The sequence below is a fragment of the Lissotriton vulgaris genome, unplaced genomic scaffold, assembly GCF_964263255.1.
Source record: "Lissotriton vulgaris unplaced genomic scaffold, aLisVul1.2 SCAFFOLD_2734, whole genome shotgun sequence".
NCBI classification, from domain to species: Eukaryota; Metazoa; Chordata; class Amphibia; order Caudata; family Salamandridae; genus Lissotriton; species Lissotriton vulgaris.
Window position 1 is genome coordinate 282430 of NW_028253195.1, and position 27655 is coordinate 310084.

The following is a 27655-nucleotide window of genomic DNA, read 5'->3' on the forward strand; positions in this document are numbered from 1 at the left end:
CCCCCTGACAGTCCAGGATTGCTGAGTCTGAGGGTCAAGATATTATGGTTGAAGGTGTCAAATGCTGCACTGAGGTCCAGGAGAATGATAGCCGCTGTGCCACCCTGATCCAAGATCCTCCTGGACTCTTCAGCCACTGCTAAGAGTGCTGTCTCTGTCCATGTAGGGTCCGGAAACTTGTCTGGGAAGATTGCAGCAAGTTATTTGATTCTAAAAACCCAGAAAACACTGAATTAACATGGCACTCCAGAAGTTTACTGATCACATGGAGGAGGGAAATTGGCCAATGATTCCCCAGGATCCCTGGGTCAAGATTGGGTTTTTTAAGTAATGCTTTTACCATGGCACATTTCCATGGTGGAGGAACCTCTCCAGAGGAGAAGGAGGTGTTGATCAAATCTCGGTTCACTGGGTGAATTGCACCGGTAGCTAGTTTCTGAACATGTGGGGGGGGGGGCTGGATCCCTAGGTGATCAGGATTTAGCCCAGGCTGTGATGGATTCCACAGAATTAAGATCCAGTAAAGGGATATGATCCAGCTTTGCTTGAGTGCCAGAGGGGGCCATATCCATGAGGACAGGTCCTTGTGAGTGGTAGCGCAAGGGAAAGTAAGATATATATATATCGTGAATTTTCTTGTAGAAGAATTCCACCAAGTTTTTTAAGCAGGTGAGGGCGCCATCTGTAGTAATTTTTGGTATGGGGGGTTTAGTGAGGGTTTTAGCAATCTGGAAGATTTCACGCGGAGAAAAACACTCATCATCACAATAAAGTGTGTAATTCTCTATCCGTGTTTACACTTTCTCTTACAGTAAGTAATTGGTCAGCCCAAAATCCTCCTTTCCTTGGTCCTCAGTCACTGTTCCAAATTCCCTCCACGCCTCTCTCGTGTTACTCGGACGATTCCCTGAAACGTTATTGCTATGGGTATGAACGTGTTTTGTTTCCAATGTAAATGTATAACAATAGGATATTTCTTACCACTCTTATTAACTGCGCTCAAGTGTTCCCTCAATCTCTCATTTAGTTTCCTCCTAGTGAACCCCACATACTGTAAACCACTGGCACAAATGTTCAAATACCTTCAAATTTGGAACTACAATTGATGAATGCTTGAATCTTATATTTTTTGGAGCTGTGGTGTTCAGTGTAGGAGTACTCCTAAGTTATATGAAGTAAGGGATGGGATCCTGCCATCGGGTTTCGATGTGCTGAAAGATGAAGGTGAATGACACCAAGAGGAAGGAGTGGATGAAGGACGTGTATATGGCAATGTAAAATTTAAAATATGAGTCTTTGAAGTTGGCTGGGAATTAAACATTGATTCTTCACATGAACTTGCCGGCGAAATAAGGGTGATATTTAATAAGACACAGTAGATTATTTACGGAGATCAAATTATTACATTATTTATTCGAATTGTAAGCCAACAATTTTCTATTCCATTGAAGAGTAACCGGTCATTAAAATGCAGTAAGAAATTGGGATACGGCGATGTTGAGAGAGCCTCGCATTTTACTATATGTTAAAGACCTCTTCTCTGTGGTGTGTGAATAACTGTATTTTTTTAAGAGTTTTTACTTCGAGCAAATTGCACTGTTGGCACTTTCCTCTACTACCTGCTAGATGCTTTTGTTTTCTGTACCTCAGGTTTCTCCCTGGTCCACCGTGGTTTTGCCGTTTTTTGTGGAGGGCGTATACTTGATAGCTCGCCCGTCTTCTTGCGGGTGAGACACTTCCGGGATGTGGAGGGGGCGGGCTCACCCTGCCGATCTCGGCCATTTACCCAGAATGTTATCTCAGACACGCAGCAGATACGCGCAGCGGGTGAGCCATGGGCACACCGAAGGCAAGCCCGTCTGCGCCTGTCGGCGCCTGGTCATCCCCAGACGCCAGGACACCTGGTTCTATTACACCTCACAGATTACCATACTCCCGGGACTGTCTGTTTGCCCTATAAACCTAGAAGGCTTGTATGCATTTTAAGTGGCATCATGATATTCCACAAGGGCAGTGTTCTAAATGCGGTTTTAGAACAGAGACGGGCCCTAGGGCACTCAAACAGGGTCTTGATTCCATGCACAATATTATCCTTTCCCTTAATTGCAGATCACTTACTAAACATCACGCAGAAATATTTTACCTTCTTTTAGATCAGTCCCCTGATATGGTATCCTTAACAGAGACCTGGATAACTTCTGACTCACTGGCTATTCCTGCCCTGGCCTTTCCTAATGGATATCTGATGCAGACACAGAATAGGCCCTTCGGGAGGGGTGGGGACTAGCAGTCATATTTAAGTCTGTGTTTGCCTGCACTCTTTCCCCGCAAATAATTCCAGATTGCGAAAGTACTATATTTAAAATAACTCTGTCGCACAATTTTACTTTCTCAGGACTCTTAGTTTACCGACTGCTGGGCCCTGCCTAGGACTTTCAGGAAGCCCTAGTATATACACACTGTCTCCACTCTCGCACTAGGAACAGGGAACTTTAACATTATAGGAGACCTGAATTTACACCTTATCTTAGTAGCTCCCAGGACATCGCTAACTTCTTGGGTGATCTGGAGGCTTGCCAATTGACTCAATTGGTGACGGGACCGTCTCATACAGCTAGTCATTTCCTTGACTATATTTTCGAATCTCGAGTCTTTGAAAGTTAATACCCCCTTCCTATGCCTTGGACGATCATTTCTTTATTTCCATGCGTCTCTAGATGCCAAGTACTCCTTTGGCAATTTCTAGACAATCTTATATGAAGCGACCATGGCGCAAATTAGACATGGTTGCCTTTGCCTCTATTTTAAATGAGTCCCGTCCAGACAGGCCCACTAACTTAGAGGAAGCGGACACTGCCTTTAGGGGATGGGTCAACAACTCGCTTGACCTCTGCATCCCTATGAAATTGACAGGGACCAAGCCAACACAAAACAATGCGTGGTTCAATGAGACCCTTCGCATAGAAAAGAAAAAATGCAAAATTGAGGAAAGAGCCTGGAGGCTTACGTACCACGCTGCCGCAAAAATAACCTACAGGACTGCAATAAAAGCATTACACAAATTAGTTCAGAAGACTAAAACTATGTTCTATGCCAATCTGATATCTGCGAGTTCCAATCCCTCCAAAACTATCTTTTCCTTGATGAAGGAAACGGTGAAACCTCAGGCAGGGACATCCAATATCATATCCACAAATACACAGTGCGAATCATTAGGGGAGTATTTCATCAAGAAGGTGGAAACTATTATGGCACTCTTCATACTAGGCAGGAAGGCTCTAAATCTTTAGAAGCCATCAACCCCTCAGCCATTCCTCACTCTCTATCCTCTCTTTCACCCATGTCTACCAAAGACCTGGTTGCCTTGGCAGCTAAGGTAAATCAGGCTCTTTGTTTTTAGGAAACTTCATAACTGTCTCATGATTGAGGGCAGGGAACTAATTAATAAGGCTCTCTTTCTGGCGGAAATCCCTAAATCATGGACGCATGACAACGTCATCCCCTTACTAAAAAAGCCCACATTGGATCCATCTGTAGTAGAGAACTTCCGGCCCACCTCACTGCTTTATTTATTTATTTATTTATTTCATTTGTATAGCGCTACAGCTACCCAACAAAGGGTTTCCCGGCGCTGATGATCCAGTGCTTTGATTGGTTCAGGTTCTAGATGTTAAACAGCCAGGTTTTTAAGGCCTTCCTGAATTTCATATGGTTGGTTTCCTGCCTAAGTGTCACCGGAAGAGTGTTCCAAAGTGAAGGTCCGAGATATGAAAAGGATATTCCGCCCATTCTCGCCAGCCTGATTTTAGGAATCACAAAGTGGTTGGCTGTGGCTGAACGAAGGGTTCGGGATGGGTGGTAGGGATGTATTAGATTTTGTAGGAACTTGGGTGCATTGTTGGTTGAGATCCTGTGCATAATGCATAAAGATTTGAATTTCACCCGATTCTCGATTTTCAGCCAGTGCAATTCGCGGATGTACTTGGTGGTAGGTGTGGAAATGGGAATTTTCCACAGTAATCTTGCGACGGCATTTTGCACTGTCTGTAGTCGTCGGGTTGTGGCCATATTGGCCCCCAAGAATAGCACGTTGGCATCGTCAAGCCTGGAAGTTATTAGAGCATTGATGACTGTTTTTCTGGGTATTTTTGGGCAGCATCCAACAGATTTTTTTCAACCACTTTAAAATCGCGAAGCATGTAGCTGACGTCTTCGCAGCTTGCTGATTGAGATTAAGCGATTCATCTATGATGACTCCGAGGTTGCGGGCTGATTTGACTGGAACCCATCACGTCTGGCCAGTGTTGGGGTCCCCAGAGCTCTTTGTTCTTACCCAGAACAAGTAACTAGGTCTTCTCGCCATTGAGTTTGAGAAAATTTTTTCTCATCCACTCTGTGATGTTGGTTAGACTGAGTTTTAATGACGAGATGTTATTGGATTCAGTGGATGATAGAGAGAAAATAAGCTGAGAATCGTCAGCGTAGGAGAACATAAGTAATCCAGTCTCTTCTATCATTTTGGCCAGCGGGCTCATGTAAATATTAAAAAGCAGTGGGCTCAGTATGGAGCCCTGAGGTACTCCATGTTTAAGGGTCATAGTGTCTGAGCAGGCGGATTGGGAGAAAACTTGGAAAGTGCGCTGTTCCAGTAGAGATTTAATCCAATTACAAGCAGCGCCCCTGATACCAATGGCGTGGAGTGTTTGCTCAAGTACAGCATGTGACACAGTATCAAATGCTGCACTGAAATCGAGTAACAGCAAGGCTACCGTTTCTCCGCGGTCCAACATTAGACGGATGTTCTCAGTGACGCCTAACAAGGTCGTCTCTGTGGAGAATCCTGTGCGGAATCCTGACTGGTGAAGGGGTAATAGATCATGGGTAGTAATGAAATCAGTAAGGACTCTGTGAACGTGTTTTTCTAATATTTTCGCAAAGGTTGGTAACAGGGAGATAGGTCTAAAGTTGGATGGCAAATTGGGATCTGTTCCTGCTTTTTTCAGCAATGGGTGAATCATCGCATGTTTCCACTCATTCGGTACGGTTTCTTCCTGTAAGGATTTATTAAGAAGATTAGTGATTGTTTCCAGGGCCCCGTTATTGAGTTTTTTCAGGACCGAGCATGGTAGTGGATCATTAGGTGAGCCTGATTTGATGGAATTTAATAGTTTGAGAACCAGGTCTAAGTCAAGCAACGGCCAGTTGTTTAGAATAGCTGGAGGTGTTACATCATAGGGGGATATGCAGGAGGACAAAGCTGTTTTAGCAAGAATGATGGGGGCTGAAGTATTGGTTTCAAAGCTAATATCAGTGGAAGGCAGAATCACCTTAGTCTTGGCTATGTCCTTTGTGATTTGTTCTATACCCTGATATATCTTACCCACTTTTTCTACAAAGAAGGCTGCAAGAGAGTCACATTGTGATTTATTAAGGTCTGGGGGAGATTGTAAGGTGAGGGAACCAGCTAGTTCTCTTACAGTTTTAAAAAGTGTTTTGGACTGGCATAGGGCTTCAGTAATTTTTGTGCAGGCATGTTCAGCTTTGGCTTTGGCACATAGCCTCTGGTAGTTTGAGAGTTTATTTTTGTAGGCTATTTTGGCATCAGGACAGTAGGTTTTCCTCCATTGGCGTTCTGCAGTTTGGCAGGTGCTTTTTTCATGTTTCAAGATCTCAGTGAACCAAGGGGCAGTGGGGCGGTGGGAATTTTGTTTTAATTTAGTTTTAGGCAGAACGGAATCAAAAGCTTTTATAACCCAAGTTTGGACCGATGTTGAGAACTCTTGTACTGTTGATTTTGTACAGGGGAGATGGCCTTCAAGAAAGGAATTGAGGTTATCTATATCAAGCTTTTTCCATTTCCTGACTAGTTGCGTAGGTACTGATGTTTTATCCCTGTTAGAGAATTTTACATGAAGGGAAAATTTAATCAGGAAATGGTCTGACCAGGGCACTGGAAGGGCAGTGTGTGTAGATATGTCATTTTAAGTTGGAAAAGATGGGATCCAACAAATAACCGGCTCTATGTGTAGGGCCGGAATTCTTTAAGGTCAGATTAAGGGAAGCTAAATCCGTTTTAAAATCATTAGCTATTGAGCAATCATCTTTCTCCAAGTGTAAATTCGTATCCCCTAGAATGGTGAAACTAGCCATTTTCATAACTAGAGGTCCAATAAGTTCAACAAGGTTAGGTATCCATTTAGAGGTTCCTGGCGGCCTATAAATAAGTGCTCCCGAAAAAGTAAAATTTGATGTAAGTGAAAGTTTGAAAATTGCGCCTTCACAACCCTCACATGGGAGTTTATTGAATTCGCAGTTGTAACAATTTTTAAAGATAATTGCTATTCCTCCTCCTGGTTGCTTTTCACGGTCAGGTCTAACAATAGCATAAGTTTCAGGGAGTGCCATAGCTAAGTCAGGGCCAGAGCTGTCTTGAAGCCACGTTTCCGTTAAAAACACGGCATCGGGAGCCTCACCAAGAGTAAATTAAAAATTTCCGTTTTATGCTTAGGTAATGAACGGCAGTTAATACTAAAGAATAAGAACGATTCTGAACTCGTCTTAGCATTATTTGTAGGTTTTCTGACCTGTAAGGCTTTTATTACTGCGTGGTCAGTGGAGAATTGGCAACATTGGCATGTAGCTTTCTCTAGATCAGGTTCTATTGTCCTGCATAAAGGATGACGTGTGGGTCGTAGGGATAGTAGAAAATCTGGTGAATATTTTAGGCGTAAAGAGCCAGTTGTATCAGTTAGTGCATTGATTATAGAGGGACATTCTACGTATTCCTTGGTACCTGATGGAGATGGCGCCATATTTCTGGGCACGACCGGAGCACGTCCGAGGCGCGGACGGGCTGACTCTGGCGTGATTCCGGCACTGGCGAGGCGCTTCCGCTATACGCGTCCGCTAACGCGGAGAGTATCCGTTTCCTTTTATATGGATGGCTAGAGCGCTGTGACAGCTGCCGCCTCCCAACTCAAGATGTCTGCCGTTGAGAGTTTTCCCCTTCGACTCGGTACACAGCCCTAAGATCGGCTGGAACCGACTATGTGCGTGGAAAAGGCTTCGCAGGGGCGGGGTAGGTGCAGGGCAACAAAATAAAAGGTGACTTTAAAATTACGCCGTCTAAAATCCGTTAACAAAGCGCTATTATTCAGCTACAATGAAAACACTTCAATTCTCATCTACCTCCCGTATCTTGCTAAGATTATGGAAGCTCATGTTAATATCATTCTAACTCGCTATTTGGAGGCCAATGACATTCTGGATAGTTCTCAAAATGGCTTTCGGCCCAAACCTAGGGGCCCATTAGGATCACGAGCGGATCGCCACCGCCCGCATGGCGGTGGCGATCCGCCCTTGATCCGAACCCTGCCCGCCACCCAATTCCCCCTCTCCATATTACTATGGCGGGGGGACCGCGGCGGATGGAAAGATCATCCGCTGCTTCTCCACCTGGTCAACGAGTTGACCGGGTGGAAAAGGGTTTAATATGGTGGCAGTGTCTGTTAGACACCGCCATCCATATTACTATGCAGGCGGGGACATGCCTTTCCATGGCCACGGAAAGGCATGCAGTGTTTGACATTGGGGGCCCTTTGCAGGCCCCCAGGGACTCTCGGGGGTAGGGGGTGCACATGGGGGTACCTATGGTACCCCCCAGCAGTTCCATGCACAACATGGCAGGCACCACGCGGTGCCTGCCATGTTGTGCATGGAAGCGCACAACATGCCTTCCTGGAATTGTGGAGGACGGTGCTGAGTGCACCGCCCGCCACAATGACAGGAATGCAGGATGTGCCCGCCACTGTGGCGGGTGCATCCTAATTGCCCCCACGGGACCCCCGCCCTTATGGCGGGAGGTCCCGTTTCCCGATAGGGTGGCGGTGGACAAAGTCCGCCCACCATCCTAATGACCCCCATAGTACTGAGTCGGCTCTTCTGTCGGTCACCGAGCAACCGTGGGCCTCGTTAGATGAGGGGAATACGTCAGCACTGATTCTGTTGGATCTTAGTGCAGCCTTTGACACTGTCTCTCGTGAAATTCTGCTTCTAAGGAAAAAAGAGATTGGTGTCAAGGTCAAGGTACTGACCTGGTTCCCATCCTTTCTATCAGAGCGCTCGTTCCAGGTACATGCCCCACCTTATGCTTCCAATATCCACTCTCTGGGTTGCGGAGTCCCTCAGGGGTCGGCCCTCAGCCCGACGCTATTCAACGTATATGTCTGCCCTTTGGCTCTGCTGGCCAAAACATGTAACATCAAAATGGTATCATATGCTGATGAAAGAAATAAACTGGTTCCCTTAAGAACTATACGGAATAAGCTAAAACTTAGCCTTAGGTCAAACAGATAAAATCAAGAACTAATGCGATCTAAAACATGGAATACAACACAATTTATTAAAGTATCAAGAATAAAAACAGTTCACATTTATGCATCATAAGGTTCCTAAGCAAAAACAATTAAAATTCCAATTAATAACACAATCTATTGTGACCTGCACAATACAAAAAGATAGACAAAGGATTTGTATAACATAAAATTGTAAAATACAATTGGTACATTCAACATTGTAGTTTCATCACACCCTTGTTGTATAGCCACAAATTTCATATAGACAAGGGAGGAAAGTTCTTGAATTGTACAATGGTTATGCGTCGACGCGTTTCGGTGGTACTGGACGAGAATATGCTCCACCTTTATCAAGACTGAGGTTTGCAGAGAACCACGCCTCTGCGTAGTCTCCCGTGACCCGGAATCTGGACTCCACCCCTCAATGGCGATAGCGGGACACTAGCTGATCTTGTCCGTAGCTCCCCGCTCCCCGCTCGAAATCCAGGCAGAGGAATCCTGCTACGCAAGACATCGGAGAATGGGCGAAGGTTAAGTGCAACATTGCAACATTGAGAGAAACGCCGAGAAAAGCTGCTGATCCAGTCTCCAGCCTCCAGTCTCTGTCATTACGCGTGTCTGGACCGGAGCTCCCAGTTTAAGGTCAGACAGAGTCAGACAGAGTAATTGATCATTAAAACGCTTTTGGGGACTAGGAGGAGGCAAAAAATATATAAAGTTGCTGTTGCAGCTTTTCCTTTTTTTTCTCACCCCGTGTATTGGATGGACTGTGGTTAGTCTATGGAGCAGTGTTGTTTTTTTCTTAAGCTGTCAGTTGGGAAAACTCAAGCACATACTTCTGTCTTCTGTCTTTTAATTGAGTAGCTGTCTGAGGTGGTAGCTACTCGGACTGTGAACTGTGAACTGTGTGAACTGTGGATTTGTTATGGATATCGGCTACTCCCGAACTAGCTAGACCATTAGATCTCTGAATCAGGACCAGAGTGCATCACCCGGATTCCGCCAAAACCTGGCGGGGATTTTTTTTTTTTCTTTTTTCTCCCCCTTTTTTTTTTTACCTAATATCAATTAATCCTGAAACAACCTGAAATAAAAATAACCTTGGAATCCTGCAGTGAAGTTAAAAGAGGGTGTAAGGAAGGTGTAAAGACAAAGAAGAGGAGAGACCACAATGGGCAAACCCATGAAAGAGGGTGAGGAGGTGGTAAAACTAAGCAAAGTCGAAATGGCCGCCCGGTCAAAGGCAAGGACACGACTAGCTCAAGCAAAAAAAGCTGCACGTAAGGCACGTAAGGCAGCCGAAGAAGAGAAAGGAAAAGATAAGATTAGAGAGGAGAACTCAGCTGAAGACACTACACCAGAGTCCTCGGAGGATGAACTTTCTCCCTCCTCTCCTTCCCTTCCTCCTTCCCTCCCTCCCTCCCTCCATGATGAAGGTCATATGAGAATAGCCGTAGAGGGGTGTAAAAGTCTGGGTTCTCTGGATCAACCTGAGGCAGGGGCGCAAGTACAGAACCCCACTCCGACCCCTACCCAGGTCTCAGTCTCAGTCTCAACACCATCCCAGACAACGGAGGAAAAAGGGAAGAGTGATAATGGAGCAAAGGAACTGAGACATTTCCCTCTATTTGCCAAGAAAGTTTCCCCAAAATCTCTAGCGCCACCACTTCCTCCGCAATCTTCTATTGTCTCTATTGACATTGCTGATCCTAGAGACTTTGTTCTAATGGAGGGGGGGAGCCAAAGCTCTGAGGCTCTTTTGACATCTGGACCCCAAACCCCTCAAACCCCCCACTTGGCAAGGAAGGAGTTAGCCATGGAAGGGGAGACCCGACAGAATGAAACATCAGGAACAGAAGAGGCAGAAGTTGCTAGTATACCCACGGAAGTAAGATATCAGTTAGATATCCGTGAAATGTTAAATCTGATCCTAGATGAAATCCGGGAAATAAAGAACAACCAGCAAACCGAGATAGCTGCTCTCCATGCTAGGATGGATAAATTTGAAGAGCTATACATGGTGCTCCCGAGTAGGATTCAAGAGGCAGAGGGGAGGATTTCTGTCCTCGAGGATCGTATGAATCTAGCCTCGGGGGATGCCAAGGAAGCAGTAAAGAAGAGGATCTCCATGGAGAACAAGCTGGAGGAGCTTGAAAATCACTCACGAAGATCAAATTTAAGAATTGTGGGAGTTCCGGAAGGAACAGAAGGCTCTGATACTGTCCAGTGGGTCAACTCCTTCATCCAGAAATCAGTTCTACCCGATTTTGAAGGAGACCTGACCATAACTAGGGCCCATCGAGTTCCAGCACAGAGGTTCGCAAACTCACCATTCCCAAGAACTATTCTACTGAACTTTGCAGATTACAGGATCAAGGAAAGGATTCTTTCGAAGGCCTATCAGCAACGCCAATTTGCCGTGACTGAGACTACAAAATGTAGGATCTTTTCCGATATGACAGCGGCAGCTCAAAAAGATGGAAAGAATTTGTAAAACTTCTACAGTTATTCAAAGCAAATGGTGCTCAAGCCTCGATTGCTCAGCAATCAAAGCTGAAAGTTTTGGTCAGGGGGAAGTTTTTCTTATTTTCAGATTTAGATGAGGCGCAGTCTTTTTTGAAAGAGATATCAGGGGGTAGGGAGTGAAACGGAGCGAGAGGAATCTTCTTTCTTTTTTCTTTGGCGTTCATTTTCTTATTTCCCTTTCCCCTCTCAGCCCAATGTTTTTTTTGTTTTTTTTTTTCTTCTCTCTTCATCGTCTCCTGGAATCCTGTGGGCTTCTTGTAGGGAATGAAGAGGCAAAAGGGTGAGCTAGCGTTCTATAAAAGGGGAAAACTTTTTTGGGGGGTAAAAAACAGGGTGGGTCCAGTCAGACGGGTCACCAAGGGTGTAGGAAGAAGACACCCAGTTGAGAAGGAAGGGAGGGAGGAATGTGGTCAGCGTGGAAGTGCAGGGTGTTGCCACATTCCTGGGGTGGGGGGGGGCGCAGGGGGTGAGAAATGCAGTAAAAAGATACATAAGCAATGGATGCATTAGTTATTTTCTCAGTATTTGGTACTTAACAAGGATAAGACACTTCATTCAAAATGAATCATGATATATGTAAGATACTGTCAATCAATGCTAATGGTATGTTGAACAAACAAAAGTATGGGGCTCTCTTAAAGTGGGCACTCTCACTAAATCCTCAAGTAGTATTCTTTCAAGAGACACATCTGAAAACGAACGACCCTAATTTATTTATTCCGAGATACTTTAATCAAGCTGTTTTTTCATCCGCGGGGGTTGCCCAAAGAGGGGTAGCAATTTATTTCTCTAGGAATCTACCCTGGGAGTTTATTCAGACCAGAAGGGACTCCAAAGGAAGGTGGCTTTGGGTTACAGTTAAACTTCACGGGAAGGCTCTAAATTTTGTGAACTATTACGGCCCAATTCTTGATGATGTTTCTGCTTTGAAAGAAATTTATGAGGCGTTAAGAGGTGTCCCAGGACAAATTATTTGTGGAGGGGATTTTAACTTTATCCAAGATCTGAAAAGGGACACTTCAAATAAAAATAAAAAACAGTTGAAGCCCAGAACTAAAGGCTCTCTCGAAGCATTAGTAGATGAATATCAACTTCGGGATCCCTGGCGCTCCAAGAATGTAGAGAGGGAGCTGTTCACATGCTATTCTCATATTTTCCGGACAGCATCCAGAATAGATTTTTTCTTGATATCAAGATCTTTGCAGATCTCAAATAATCTGATTGGATGCAATCCTTTCTCCGACCATGGCAGAATCGAATTGGATCTTGTTCTGGGAGGGGCGGTTAGGGAGCGCCCAAGATGGCAGTTAGATCGCACTTTGCTTCAGGACCAAACCTGGGTATCTGGATTTAGATCATGGATTGTGGAATATTTTGAAATAAACCAAGACTCAGCTGAACCCTTCTCAGTCTGGGGTGGGTGTAAAGCAGCAGCAAGGGGTAAGATAATCGCGTTCACAAGCGCTCAGGCGAAGGAAAGGAAACTAAAAATAGCTAAACTACAATCTACTGTCGAGGAGCAGTATTTATTACAGCTTCAGTCTCAACCAAACCACTTGGAGCAAGCTAAAGCATGCTTAAGGGATTTTTTTTTCTCGAAGAAATAAATAACTCAAAAACTTTCCAGCAAAAAATCTATGAAGACAGTCAGATGGTTGGGAAATTACTAGCCAACTCGGCAAGAAAAAAACAGGAGTCTTCTCATATACTGAAAATCCAGGACCCTCTGAGTGGGATCGAAGTGGTGGAAAATGAGAAGATCTCTGGGATTTTCCTAGACCACTTTAAGAGAATCTATTCCACAAACTACCAGGTAGAGGAAGAAAAGATTCATGAGTATTTTGCGAACTTAGAGATTCCTAAAATCTCGGAATTTCGGAAGATACAAATAGATAGGGAATTAACTGTTTCAGAAATTTGTACAAGTGTTAAGGCGACCTCTGGGGCAAAGGCTTGTGGCCAGGATGAGTACCCTATAGAATTTTATAAAGTATTCCTAGCGGAATTAGAACAACCTCTATTAAAATTATTTAATCATATTAAATTAGGAGGTACCGTTCCCGGGGTTTTCAAAGAATCGACAATAATATGCTTTTTAAAAAAAGTTAAAAAAAAGGATGATGTAAATTCATACAGGCCAATCAGCCTTCTCAACTCCGATTATAAAATATTTATGAAAATATGGGCAGAAAGATTTGTTCTGGCAGCTCAGGAAGTAATCCATTATGACCAGACCGGGTTTATTGCAGGGCGTTATATGGCCACAAATACGGAATACCTAATTCAGGCATTGGACTATCTGAACACCAATTCGGTGCCAGCTTGTATTTTAATGGTCGATGCCGAAAAGGCATTCGACTTGGTTAACTGGGACGCCCTATTTTATTCCCTCGGCCAATTTGGATTCCCGGTTCAAATAATTAAGATGTTACATAATATATATTCTGGAGCCTCTGCTCAGGTAATAATTAATGCACAACAGGCCGGCAGGATCAATGTAACCAGGGGCACTAGGCAGGGCTCCCCCTTATCTCCCTTGCTTTTTACTTTTTTTATTGAGCCTTTGGTGGCAAGGTTCAGGGATAATGTAGCTATCATGCCACCCATCATCGGCATGTCTAAACTAAAACTATTTGCCGACGACATTATTCTTTATCTTGCTCCTGAAAAGGAGGTAGTTGAGAACTTATTGAAAGAGTTTAAAGCTTATGAAAAGATTGGGGGATATAAGATAAATGCTAAAAAAAAACTGAAATTCTTGCTTTAAATACAGACACAGGATTTCTCCCTAATTTCTTGCAAGTTCAAGCTGCAAAAAGAGACCCAATAAGATATCTGGGTATTTTTGTAACTGCAGAATATGATATGCTTTTAGAACTAAATTATATGAGAATGAAAAATAAAATCAAGCATATGTTAGATAAATGGCTCTTGCTACCTCTGACAGTGATTGGTAGGGTGTCAATGGTTAAAATGTCAGTTTTGCCTTCACTTATATTTTTGTTTACTAATGTACCGTTAAAAATTAATTTGTCTTTTTTTAAAGAATTAGAAACAATGTTAAGAGGATTTATCTGGGGTAATAAAGCTCCTAGAGTGAAGCTCCCGGCGGTGCAACTCTCAATAGATCAAGGAGGGTTAGCGTTACCCCACTTAAAAACATACTACGAAGCTGCTTTTTTTGATATAGTGGCAGGTCTTTTGAGGGTGTATCAGACAAGAGACAACTTTTTTTTGGAGAAGATGGTCCAAGAAGCAGGCTCTCAAATCCCAATTTTTTTAAAGACCGCAAAACTCCCCAAAAAGTCGAGGTATAAGACGGTGAAAGAATATACAACGCGTTTACTGCTGCTTTTTAAAAAACATGGTTCTGATGGTTCCCAATATCTTAGTTTGTTTGAATGTAGTAAAATAGGCCTTCCGTTAAGTGTGTCGAAGATTAAAAAATGGGAATTGTGTGGGTTTCGGGAATTGAGAGACTTGCTAGTCCAAAATAGGGTCATTAGTTGGCAAGAGGTGACAACTAGAACCAACATTTTAAGGCGACTGTCCTTTTTTGAATATCTTCAGATTACTCATTTTATCAAAAAGGAAGGAAGTGGTTCGTTGAATACCTCTAATAACTTACTAAATAACCTTTATAGTAGGAAGAGCAGCGGGATAGGGCAGTGGTATAGGTTGCTCCATTGCTCTGGTCAATCCCCACTCATTGTTAAGCATCTGAATAAAGTAAGTCTCTCGACCCAGTGCTTTTTTTCCTTGAAAGATTGGGAGGCTCTCTGTTTACTGGGAAACAAATCCTTGCGTGCTGCCAACTATAAGAGGATGGCCTTTCTGTCTCGTTGGCTAGCCTATTATACGCCTGAGGCTATGGAAAGAATGTTTCCTGGAACAGAAAACAAGTGTTTTAGATGTTTAGCACACGGCCAGGGAGGATGGTATCATATTTTTTTTGCCTGCCCGATGTTGGAGTCTTTCTGGAAAGAGATATTTACGCAAATTGAATTGGCCATTGGAAAACCATTTTCACCTACGGTAGAAGTAGCCTTGTTTGGCATAAGCAAGGATAGAAGCTATATCAACAAATCGGAGGAGGTATTTATATTTATATCATGTGCGATCGCTCGCTCTTTAATATTACAAAAATGGAAATCAAGGGAAATTCCATCACTTATAAAATGGTTTAATAAGATGAGGAGAACCTGTCTCTTTGAAAAAGCATATGCGGGCAGAGTAGGTTCTATTAAGAGGTTTGAAAGGAATTGGAAATATTTTGGGGATTTGGAACAACTGAAGGAGGGATGAGCAGCAAAAGAAGGATAAAGATAAAGAAAGGGTCGATACATTTAACTGCACTAGCACTTCTTATAGATATCGCTGTATCATAGTTTTTTGCACATGCAGTAGCACTTTATTGCAGGTTTTTGCACTTTTTGCAATGACACTTTATAAATTGCGGATTTTGCACAGACCCTTCTTGATTAAATTATTTGTATTCCTTTTTTGTTGTGCTCGATGAATCTCTTCCCCTTTTCCTAATTCTCATGTCTGATATATATATGTATATAGGTGTCTTTCTTCTTTATTTTTTTATTTATTTATTTATCTATTTTTAAGGTTTTTTTTCTGTTTAACCATTGAAATGATTATTGAAAAAGAAAATTGTAATGATGCATTGTACCATTGATCATCCATTGCTATGTTCAATAAAAAATTTAAAAAAAAAATAAAAAAAAAAAGACTGAGGTTTGATGTCTGTCTTGTTACTGGGTCTGAGAAATTACCCTGTAATAATCAGCAATGTGTGTTTGAAATAAGTCTGGGGGCCTGCTCTCAATCGCGTTTGTTGTATGCCAAGTGGGCCAAGAGTCTTCTGTTTAAAATGGATATTATTCGGAGCATCTGTATTGTCTTTTAAGAATATTGTGTGGGAGCACTGTTAAGATTGCGACCGTAAATAATTCCTGTTGGGATTGGCTCTTGTTCTGTCTCCAATGTGGAAAGTTACGTTCTCTCCGGATAAAAGGAAGAGGAGAATACTGCACTGGATCCGCAGTATTAAGGAATTGCGGTGCCTGTGACTGCTGAGAATTGCAGTATGCCCGGATATTGTGGAATCTCTCCCTCTTGCGGCCCGGAGTACACAGGATCACTGGTCTTTTAGAAAACTGATAAAAACTGGCTTTTTTCCACTATTTAGCTCTCTTCTCCGCACCTCTCGTCCAGCTGTGCTGGAACGCCCCATTGCTGAGGCAGCCATGCGCATTACAAGAACAGTTAACATAATATAACATAACATAACTTAGTGCTGATGTTCCTTATGCTTATGTTTGTATTTGTTTGAGAAAGGGGTGCTCCCCGAAACGCGGACTGGCTGTTAGTTTGGGAATTAAACTATAAAGTTGCTTGAATTTATGGTGAAAATTAGAAAATAAAAGACTGTAAAGAAAAGTGTAACAGAGTGTTTTTGGATCAATGAACTTTGAAGAGGCATTTGTAACATTAAACCTCCTGTGGAGTAGATTAAGAATTATTCACAAACTCACAGACGAACACAATGAAACGGAGGTATGCATGCAGGCACACACTCACAAATTCTTCCACACATGAGCTTACACAAGTCTACAATTAGATAGGTGTATACAAACTTGTGCATGTGCACACTTACAGAGAGGTGAATGAGAACAGCACATACACAAATGTAATTCCACCGTTGACTGGAACCATGCACACACAAACACATGCTCCTAAATGCACAAACACAGACTAGAACATGCACACACTCCGAGCAAGATGGTTAGGATCTGTACATACATGCTCTGGCACACACTATGAGTATTGTGATTGCTACCTAAATGCTGGAGGGGTAATTATTGCTGTCACTTCTTTCATGAAGACCGTTGGAAAGGTCTGGGCTTCTCAGCCTCCTCAACAGTGACTCTGCAGCTAGAATATTTACCTTCAAACCCAGTCTGAAGGTTGAACCACTGGCTTCTCTACATCTCTGACCAAGAATGGAACATGCAGAGACCTGCACATACACAATGACAAGTGTTCAAATACACAGGGCTCACGGCTGTCACTCACCCTCAGGGTGTTATATTTTTTCTCTTCCTCAAATTTAGACTCCAGAATGTATCTCTTCTCATTCCTCAGAGATTTCGCCCAGTCTTGGAGCTTCACCTGCAGAGAGGAAAGCGCACACGTGACATGTATAGTAGTAAATAGACAATTAATGACTACATCATTGTTCAGACATCTGGAGATTGTAAGAACCAACACACATGTTCATGTTTAACTTACCAGTCACACATATCTTGATCGCACGTTTCAGTCACAGATATCTAGATTATAAGTATCAGCCACACATCTGAAATATAAGTATCTGGAACACATGCACAGAATATAAGTATTAGGCCACATGGTTCCAGATTATGTGTAACCGCCATACATGTACACATTATAGCTACCACATGCATGTTTTCAGATCATGTTTTCTACACCACACATGTACAGATTTTAATATCCAGCCGCACTGCACAGATAGTAAGTACCAGGCCATATGTTTCCAGATCTTGTGTACAAAGCAACACGTGTAAAGATTTCAAGTACCAGGCCACATGTTTCCGGATCATGCCTACAAGCCACACATATGCAGATAGCAGTTTCCTGGGCACCCCCAACCATATTAAAATACCAGAACAGCAATATCCTGATTGTGCCACAAGCTGCCTCCCCTAAGACTCAAAAGCCCTCTTTTTGCAACCTTTTTTGTGTCTGCAGCACCTCAGAACCTTACTCCAATTTCATTTAAATGACACCATGACATTCCTCTATCGAGCAGCCCCATTTACTACTAAATCTTATACAGTGGCACAGGCCGTCTGGGAACAGGGATCAGTCTTGAGAATGGTCTGTGATAGGCAGGCTGCAGTTCTTACAGTGTCTATGACAGGCAGGCTGCAGTCCTTAAAGGGTCTGTGATTGGCAGATTGCAGTCCCTACAGGGTCTGTGAAAGGTTGGCTGCAGTTCTTACAGGGTCTGTGATAGGCTAGCTGTAGTCCTTACAGGGTGTGTGAAAATCAGGCTGTAGTCCATACATAGCTGAGAAAGTTTTTAAATTGCTGACCAGCAGCGGCTGCCACTAAAAGGCGCCAGGACACCTCCCACATCATTTGTTTAACTAAATAAGGGTGTTAAGCCTGTGCTGGGTGGTGCTTAAGTGGCTGCCTCCCACACTTGCTGTGATGAAGCAGACAGCCTGGCACTTTCGAGGGGAACACTCGCTCTGGTGAGCATGTGTCACACAGCATTTTCCTTTTTTTAAACAAAATCCATATGCAGGCGAAGGGCTGCCCTAGCACCAACCCTGACATGCAATGTTATGTGGGGCTGAAGAGACCTCCCATTCATGCCTTCAGCTTCATATTTATAAGCAGTTCTTCTGGGCGTCTAGGTCATAAACTGTATTCTCGGAACTGCCTGTCAATCACCTTCACATACAGCAAGGAACACCCTTTCCCAACTGGTCCCCTGTGGCTGTGGCATGTTGGGAAAGGGTGTTGCTTTCAGCCTGTGAAGGATTGCTGGCATGTGACTCGAGGTCACGGTCATGAGGCTCTGTGACCTCAAGCCTGGCACTCACAAAACTGCCATCCTGGACTGGGACAGCAGCTACACACTCTGTTGTGAGGCGCTGTGCGTGCCCAGAGCACGATCTGCAAATAAGTGGGGCCAAGGCGATGGAGGCCTTCCATCATGCATTTGGTTCGTTTTTACTGTTTTTGAAACAATATAAACAAACGGCAGGTTGGAACAGCAGAGCTCACACCCGAAGCTCATCAATCAATCAATCAAAGCATTTGTATAGCGCACTACTCACCGGAGGGTCTCAAGGCACTAGGGGAGGGGGGGTCCGCTACTGCTCGAACAGCCAGGTCTTGAGCTGCTTCCTGAAGGCGAGGTGATCCTGGGTCAGGCGGAGGTGGGTCGGGAGGGAGTTCCAAGTCTTGGCGGCGAGGTAGGAGAAGGACCTTCCCCCTGTGGTGGCTCTTCGGATGCGGGGGACGGCGGCGAGGGCGTGGCCGGTCGATCGGAGCTGGCGTTTGGGAGTGTAGAAGTTGAGGCGGCTGTTGAGGTATCCTGGGCCTTGGTTGTGCAGGGCTTTGTATGCGTGGGTGAGGAGACGGAAGGTGATTCTCTTGTTGACCGGGGGCCAGTGCAGGTCTCTCAGGTGTCCGGAGATGTAGTTGCGACGGGGGATGTCCAGGATGAGTCGTGCTGAGGCGTTCTGGATCTGCTGGAGTCTCTTCTGGAGTTTGGCGGTGGTTCTGGCGTAGAGGGAGTTGCCGTAGTCCAGTCGGCTGGTGACGAGGGCCTGGGTGACTGTCTTCCTGGTCGTTGACTTGTCTGGTCATGGAGAGGGAGGAGTCCAGGATGAAGCCCAGGTTGCATGCGTGGTCTGTTGGTTTGGGTGCGTTGCCTAGGGCGGGGGGCCACCAGGAGTCGTCCCAGGCAGAGGGTGAGGATCCCAGGATGAGGACTTCCGTCTTGTCCGAGTTCAGTTTTAGGCGGCTGTTCTTCATCCATTCGGCTACCTCTTTCATCACTTCGTGTAGGTTGGCTCTGGTGGTGGCGGGGTCGTTGGTGAGGGAGAGGATCAGCTGGGTGTCATCGGCGTAAGAGATGATGTTGAGGTTGTGCTGGCGTGCGATGGCTGTGAGGGGACTCATGTAGACGTTGAAGAGGGTGGGCTGAGCGCGGAGCCTTGAGGAACGCTGCAGATGACTTCGGTGGCTTCTGATCTGAACGGGGGGAGGCGGACTCTCTGTGTCCTTCCGGCGAGGAAGGAGGTTATCCACTCCAGTGCCTTCTCCTGGATTCCGACGTTGCTGAGGCGCTGTACTAGGGTACGGTGGCAGACAGTGTCGAAGGCCGCGGAGAGGTCTAGGAGGATGAGGGCCGCTGTTTCTCCATTGTCGAGCAGGGCTCGGATGTCATCAGTTGCTGCGATCAGGGCGGTCTCAGTGCTGTGGTTGGCCCGGAAGCCAGACTGCGAGAGGTCGAGGGATCCGTTCGTCTCGAGGAAGGCGGCCAGCTCCTTGCTGACGGTCTTCTTGATGACTTTTGTGGGAAACGGGAGCAGAGAGATGGGTCGGTAGTTCTTGAGGTCGGTGGGGTCGGCTGATGGCTTCTTTAGTAGGGCGCAGAGTTCGGCGTGCTTCCAGCTCTCCGGGAAGGTAGCTTTGTTGAAGGAGGTGTTGATGATGTCCCACAGGTGGGGTGCGATGACCGCGTCGGCCTTGTTGAAGACGTGGTGAGGGCAAGGGTCGGTCGGAGGTCCGGAGTGGATGGCGTTCATCGTGCGGACGGTGTCTTCGGTGCTGATCGGGGTCCAGGCGTGGAGGGTGGTGGTGGGGGCGGTGGTTCGGTCGTGGCGTGCGTCGGTTGAGTGCTGAAGCTGTTGTGTATGTCTGCGATCTTGTTGTGGAAGTAGGAGGCGAGGGAGTTGCAGACGTCTTGCGAAGGGGTGATGTCGTTGTTTCCGGCGTTGGGGTTGGAGAGCTCTTTAACGATGTTGAAGAGTTCCTTGCTGTTGTGTGCGTTGTTGTCCAGTCGTTCCTTGACTGCAGTTTTCTTGGTGGTGTGGATCAGTTGGTGGTGTTTTCGGGTGGCGAGCTTGAGGGCAGTCATGTTGTCCGGTGTTGGGTCTCTGCGCCAGGCTTTCTCAAGGGCTCTGCAGTTCTTCTTGGAGCTCTTGAGTTTGTCGGTGAACCATTGGGCTTTCTTGCTGCCGGGTCTGCTAGGCGGGGTCCTCAGAGGGGTGAGGTTGTCTGCGCAGTCGCTGATCCACTTCGTGAGGTTGGTGGCCGCTTGGCTGGGGTTTGTTGCTCTGGTGGGTGGGTTCTTGCTCAGGGAAGTCGCGAGCTGGTCGGCTGTGATCTTGTTCCAGCTTCTGCGTGCAACCTGTTGCTATTGGTGGTGGATCGTGGTCCTTTTGAAGCTGAAGTGGACGCAGCTGTGGTCCGTCCAGTGGAGTCCGGTGGCATGGCTGAAGGCGATGTCCTTGCTGGATGAGAAGACGGGGTGGAGTGTGTGTCCGGCATAGTGGGTGGGGGTGGTCATCAGTTGCTTGAGTCCGAGGTTAGCGAGGTTGTCCAGCAGGGTGGTGTTGTTGCGGTCGTTGTTGTTCTCCAAGTGGAAGTTGAGGTCCCCGAGGAGGATGAAGTCAGCGGAGTGGAGGGCATGCGGGCTGACGAAGTCGGCGATGTCCTCGCTGAATTGTGTGCGTGGTCCCGGGGGTCTGTAGATGAAGGTGCCTCTGAGGGTGGTCTTGGCATTGATGTGGATCTGGAAGTGCAGGTGCTCGGCGGGAGCGAGGGTGTCGTCGGTGTTGGTCGTGATGCGGATGGAGTTCCTGTGGATGATGGCGATGCCTCCTCCTGTCTGGTTGACGCGGTCCCTCCGGATGATCTTGTAGCCATCCGGGAAGGCGATGGCGATGTCGGGCGCTGAGGAGGCGTTCATCCAGGTTTCCGTGAGGAAGGCGACGTCTGGGGCTGTGGTGTCGAGCAGGTTCCAGAGCTCGACGGCGTGTCTATGGACGGAGTGGATGTTGAGCAGGATGCACTTCAGGTGGCTGCTGCTGTTGCTCGTTGAGGTCTTGGGCACTGCTGGGGTGGTGCATGTCCGGATGCAGGTAAACTTGCAGGAGTTGCAGCAGAAGGGTCCGTGGGTGCGTCTCAGGGTGGCTCGGTAGCAACCCGGGAGACGGCCGGCGTTGAGTGTGTTGAGTTCGGTGGCGGCGTAAGTCCGGCGGGAGGGCTGGTGACTGCGGGCGACAGGGGTCGGGTCGCTGGGCGCGGTCCAGGCGCGGACGGGCTCAGACGGGCTTACCTTTGGCGCGCCTTCGGCGCACAATCGGCGTTCCCGCTGCGCGCGTACGCGCAGTCGCCATATATGGCGAAGTGGGAGGGAGGGCGGAGCAGCTGGGAGGCGGGAGCGGGGAGGGCACAGAAGGCAAAGGGGACGTGGCCAAGAGCACGGCGACGGGAAGCGGGGAGCGGGGCGGGGGTCACAGGGGCAGAGCGAGGTGATCGGTGCAGGGGGAGAAAAAAAAAATATATATATATATATATATATATATATATATATATATATATATATATATATATATATATATATATATATATATATATATATATATATATATATATATATATATATATATTAACAGTCACACAGTATTAACAAGGAAACCAAGGACGGGGCACACAAGTACAGCAGTAAACAAACAGAAAAACGGCAGCAAGGCCACAAAGGACGGGAGATACAGCGGGGGGCGGGGTCCACGGGGCGGGCTCAGCGAGGCTGAGGGCGGCAGCGGGAGGGAGTAGCACACGCTACAGCTGGTGGCCGTGCGGCGCGGGAGTGTCCTGAAAACAGGTCAGGCTCATGTATTTAAAGTACTCCCTTTGTGTGCTTATATCATGCGGGGCGTTTCACTGTAGTACATCAGTTCTATCGCTATATTGAGTGGTATTTATCAAAACTATAAATATGTGCCTATGAATATAGTGATATAAACTGGTGTACTAAAGTGAAACTCTCCCACATGTTAAAAGCATTCAAGAGAGCACTTTCTAATATGCGAGTACAGGATGTGTGCATCCTGAAGTGACATCTTTAAAAGTGCTCTTGTCCCTTGCAGGCTTTTAAAATGCCAGAGCTTTTCACTTTAGTACATCAGTATATATCACTCTATTGAGAGGCATTTATTAACAGTTTTAATAAATACCTCAATATGGTGATATAAACTGATGTACTAAAGTGAAACGCTCCCCATCTTATAAGCATACAATGGTAGCTGTGTGTTGTGAATTAACCATAGAAGGAAAAAGTTTTGAATTCCGTACAATCAAATTGGACAGGAAATACTTTTCAAACTGTAATTCAATAAACGTGGTATACGCTATCTTCTGTCCCTGCATGTTGATTTACATAGGGTAAACCACCCAGAAGATAAAACTCAGGATTGGACAACACCGCAGCAGGATCCGCTGTAAAACGGCGAACGCCCCCCTCGTGGATCATTTCACAGAGAAAGGACACACTGAAAAAGATCTGATCTGGACTGTAATAACATTGATCAAACCTCCACATAGGGGAGCAGATGTTTCTATGCTACTTAACAAAGAGGAACTGCACTGGATCCTCAAGACCAACAGTTTCCGTACTGGATTGAATCACCTTGAAGACTGAACCTCCCTGCTCTAATGTGTAATCCTGTATAATAATCAATAATTAATTGTACTAAAATTTTAAGTCACCTGCGTCGCTCTCACTCTCACTATCGACTAGAATATCACCATTCACCACATTAATCTGTCCTATGCACTCCATTTCAAAATGGCCACTCCAATTCCTCATTATTTTCAATGAACCTCAGTCCTTCTTCTGTCTCCACGCCCACCCCTCAGTCCTTCCTCTCTGTCCACGCCCATCCTTGCCTACAACAGGGCTTCCCAAGATGGCTGCCACCCTCTATCCTGAAGCCGGACCAGCCTTCGAGCTCCTGATCTTGAAGTAAGTTAGTTCCCATTCCAGGAACTAGAGACCATTTCCAGCTCACCTCAATTGGAAATCTAGTTACAACGCAATTTTTTTTTTTAAAAACCCTCTTTTTCAGACTGTGCGATTGCGCACTTGTAAGGAATCCCTATCTCGACTATCCAAATGGACTCCTGAACTAATACGTTAATTGCAGCTTTCCCGCTTTTCATCCCACAAATGTGCCACAAGCCTTGTCACAATGGCTTGAGTGATAGTAATTCTGTCCTCCCTTCGCCTCTAGATCCCTATCAGCTGGCTAACCACCCCTTGTGACCCCGAGCTATCGCGCCCGCTTCTGATCCAACTTGCAGGTATCCTCTCACAAGCCCGTCTTAATACCTACTTCACGTCCTAATTAGCCTTTCCGACCTTGTGTCAGCTCGATATTATTGCATGATCCCTTTTCTATGCCGTCACACCGACCACTGCGCCATAATTACTAGTGCTCTAATCACGGCAGGAGACATCATCAGCTTTCTGTTCTTGACACATGCTTTATCGAATGTGTCCTACCAATCACTGCGCCATTTTTATCCACTTTTTCATTTCATTACCACCTTCATATTCACACGATCTAATGCATGAACCCTGAGATTGTGGTCCTGTCATTGTTTAAACACACTGACTGCTGTGCCTTACGCATAAGTGTCCATGTCACGACACTAGATTGCATCCGCATTTAAATTAATGCATGACCAACCCAGATGTGGTCTCCCAGCAGCCGTACAATACCAATCACTGCGCCGTCCTCCCTTTCACTTTATCACAGTGAATTCTGTATAGATTGATCGGCAAAGAGTGGTCTCATCTCTTTGACCACACACAAAAGGCACTCAGTCACGCCAAACCTTCCTCCCCCACTCCTTGTTCCACACATCTCGCCGATTTTTAACTCACAACAGTCACATTTTTACATGCCTAACAGTATTCATGTTTACCAATTCATGTTCCTTTTTGTGTCTTTCCCTATTTCTCCCCTGTGTCATGTAATTGTACAGTAATGCGATTTAGGCATAGTGCAATTGTAAATTCATAAAGACAACAATGAAATATTATGTTGTCCTGAGGATGATGCCCAAAAACCCAAAAACCCCACTACTCTGGCGATCGTCCTGAGTGAGACCATCTGTTTGCCGAGAAGAGATACAATCTCCTTCTTTAGGTCCTTCAACTTGGACTTTGGGAAACTAAACTGAGTCGACAGGGAATTGATCACAAAACCCAGAAAATCCGTCAACTCTGACGGGGTCAGAACCGACTTGGCCTGATTGATCACAAATCCTAGGTTCTGAAGCAATGAAATGGTTGTCTGCAGATGTTGGGTTACCAGCTCTGGACTGTGAGCCATGATCAGGATGTCGTCCAGATAAATTATCAAACGCACACCCTGTTCCCGGAGATGTGCGACCACCGGCTTCAACACCTTGGTGAAGCACCAAGGAGCTGAGGAAAGCCCGAAAGGAAGGGCCAAATATCCGAACCACCAATCGTTCCATTGAAACTGAAGAAAATGGCGGTGAGGAGGATAAATGGGAATGAAAAGGTAAGCGTCCTTGAGATCTAACCTGACCATCCAATTGCCTTGCTGCAGTAAATCTGCCAACAGATGGATCCCCTCCATCTTGAAATGGTTGTAAACCAGGAAATAGTTGAATTCCCTCAAATTCAAAACCAGTCTGTGAGTTTCACCTTTCTTCTGAACAAGGATGATATTGCTGCAAAATCCGTGTGGACTCTAGTCGCACACCGCTATAGCGTGTTTTCGAAGCAATTCCTCTAATTCATTGTCTATAAAAACTCTCTCTTGTTGGGAAAAATTGAGATCCCTCGGTGGTATATCCTGCCTGGGCGTTTCGTAAAATTCTAAGTGAAACCCCTGAACTGTCTGCAAAACCCACGCGTCTTGAGTTCGAAGACGCCAGTTGTGAAGAAAGAACTGAATGCGACCCCCCAATGGTAAAAGACAACAGTCTAGAGCGCTCACCTGATGAGTTTTGGGCGTGGAAACCAGCCCTGTTGCCACCTCCTTGGAACCTGCCTTCGGAAAACTGGCGCCGGGTGGGATAAAAAGTGCCTCCTCTCGTAGAGTTCCAGTCTCCTTTACCACGTCCATATCCAACTCTGGGGGGACCCTGATTGGCAGAGCGGCCTGGCGAGCATCCCCTGCCTCCCGTTAAAAAGGTCCTGCTTGAATACACGCTTGATACCCGATTGCTCTTTTTCAAAGGAGGTGAAGGTGCCCACGTACTTAGAGACATCCTTCACAAAGCGTTCCCCGAACAGGTTGCCCTCAGCCAATGGACAGGGCTCTGCTGCCGCTAACTCAGTCAGATTAGTTTCTATCCGCATAAGTAAGGACTTGCGTCTCTCAGTATTGAGTGAACAATTGGTATTGCCAAGCAAACAAATGGCCCTCTGGGTCCAACCAGCCAGAATGTCGGGGTCAATCAGAATATGGGCTTCTTTGGCCGCCAAGGCCATCTCCAGAATCTTAGCTAGTGGACCAACCACGTCAAGCATCTTGTCCTGACAACCGCGCCAGGCGCGGTCTATCCCTTTATTGGGTCCTTGGCAAATTTCTTCAAGAAGGTGAGCAAACTGACGTCAATCTCAGGCGTCTCAGCTACCTTATGAGCCAGATCTGGTCGAGGACACTCCGACCGCAGCCGGTTCCTAACCTCCTTATCAAGACCTTTGCGAAAGTTCTCTTGAAGATACTCCGCCACTTCTGGCGCTGGAAACCAATCCGAAGATCTGGGATGAACAATGTCACTGGGATTAAAGGTAAAAGGGGTGTTAAGAGGAGGCGCAGAACCGGAAGAGGCAGTTTTCTTCGCCTTCTTCTTGGGAGGAGCCTACTCATCGGTATCGGTAGTGTCAGTGCCTGTCGTAGTGGTAGTATCCGTGTCCACATAGACCTTCTGCTTGCTTTTCGCCTTGCCACTGGAAGCATATGCATGACCCGGACCCAATGCCGGGGGCAGTGAACCTAAGGCACTAGCGTGAGGCCATTGACTATCCTTCCCTGACTCTGTAGCTTGTTGAAGCATCCTTGCAAGCCCTATTCTTTGTGAACCCATGTCGTTTAGCAAAACTTTCAAGATGCTTGGTGATAGGTTTCAGAGCAGCTGCCAATTCTTAATGACAGTTGCAGGCACTGCGCTTTCAATTGCCTTGTTAACTGAGTATTGGACAGAAGTGTCCAGAGCCTCCACAATTTTATCCTCAACAACAGTCCCAGGCTGTTCCTCATAATATCCATCCTCCGCCTCCTCATCATAATACACCCACTCCTCCATAACCTACACTACAGTGGGGCAAGATAATGTTGACAATGCTCACAGGAGGAAGGCAACAGGAGGAGTAATGGGGGTGTGTGTGTGTGGGGGGGGGGTCAGCCCAATTGCACACAATTTAGAAGAATAATGAAACCAGTACCAGACCCCCTCAGCAAAGCTGTAATAGAATTCTTGCAGCCCCAGAAGGGCGTAGAAGCCAAGAAACAAATATAAGGAGCGTGTGCGCACTCCAGAATAGGCAAAAACTATTGTGGCAACCAGTCAGGTGTCTTTCTCCACCAGCTCGTAGCAAAACGCGGTGAAAAAGTGTTAAAACGGGCAAACCAGCGTGTGCAGCCCAACGCGCGCCCAAATCCTACCAAAAAACGGGTGGTTTGCTGCTCCAGAGCCGCTTACGGGCGATTAGGGAGAGCCCACGCACCATCTACTGAGCGGCGGACCCTCTGACACCAAGGAAAACGGCCGCACTGCGGCCTGGTACCTTACACGCTGAAGCGCAACCTGGAGGGAACAAGAACACGGAGCTGAGCTCCGAAATTGAACGCAGGAGCGCTCAATAAGAAATGCCACGCCCAGCGGCCCCTACACCAGATAAAAGGCAGCAACAGCGCGTGAAGCGCCCACAATGAACAGTGAGTAAGCTCAAAACCACACAATTGGGGTAATAACAAAAACGGAGAATCAGGCAAACAGCACAGCAAAGCAGTGTCAAATATAAGCCGAAGGCGCAAGAATCACACTACATATAGTAACATGCCAAAGTAAGTCAATATAAGCTATAATGAGTCGTGCACTTATCTCTTGCTGTGAGCAGCAAAGAAAGAGGAAGCTGAGACTGCTACCAGGGCTCTTATGAGGGCTAA

At 46.0% G+C, this 27655-nt stretch overlaps 1 protein-coding gene across 1 annotated transcript in view; it reads right to left on the reverse strand.

Moving 5' to 3' along the window:
• The window catches only part of LOC147661124 (E3 ubiquitin-protein ligase TRIM39-like), a 136153-nt gene extending 110547 nt beyond the window's left edge, over nt 1–25606 (reverse strand). Inside the window, exons 1-2 of the mRNA XM_086951314.1 lie at nt 25478–25606; nt 16968–17063 (exon numbers count right to left, since the gene is read on the reverse strand). Of these exons, the coding sequence (XP_086807440.1) occupies nt 16968–17063; nt 25478–25606 (225 nt within the window). The remainder of the gene's footprint in view (nt 1–16967; nt 17064–25477) is intronic.
• Between the last annotated feature and the right edge of the window lie 2049 nt (nt 25607–27655).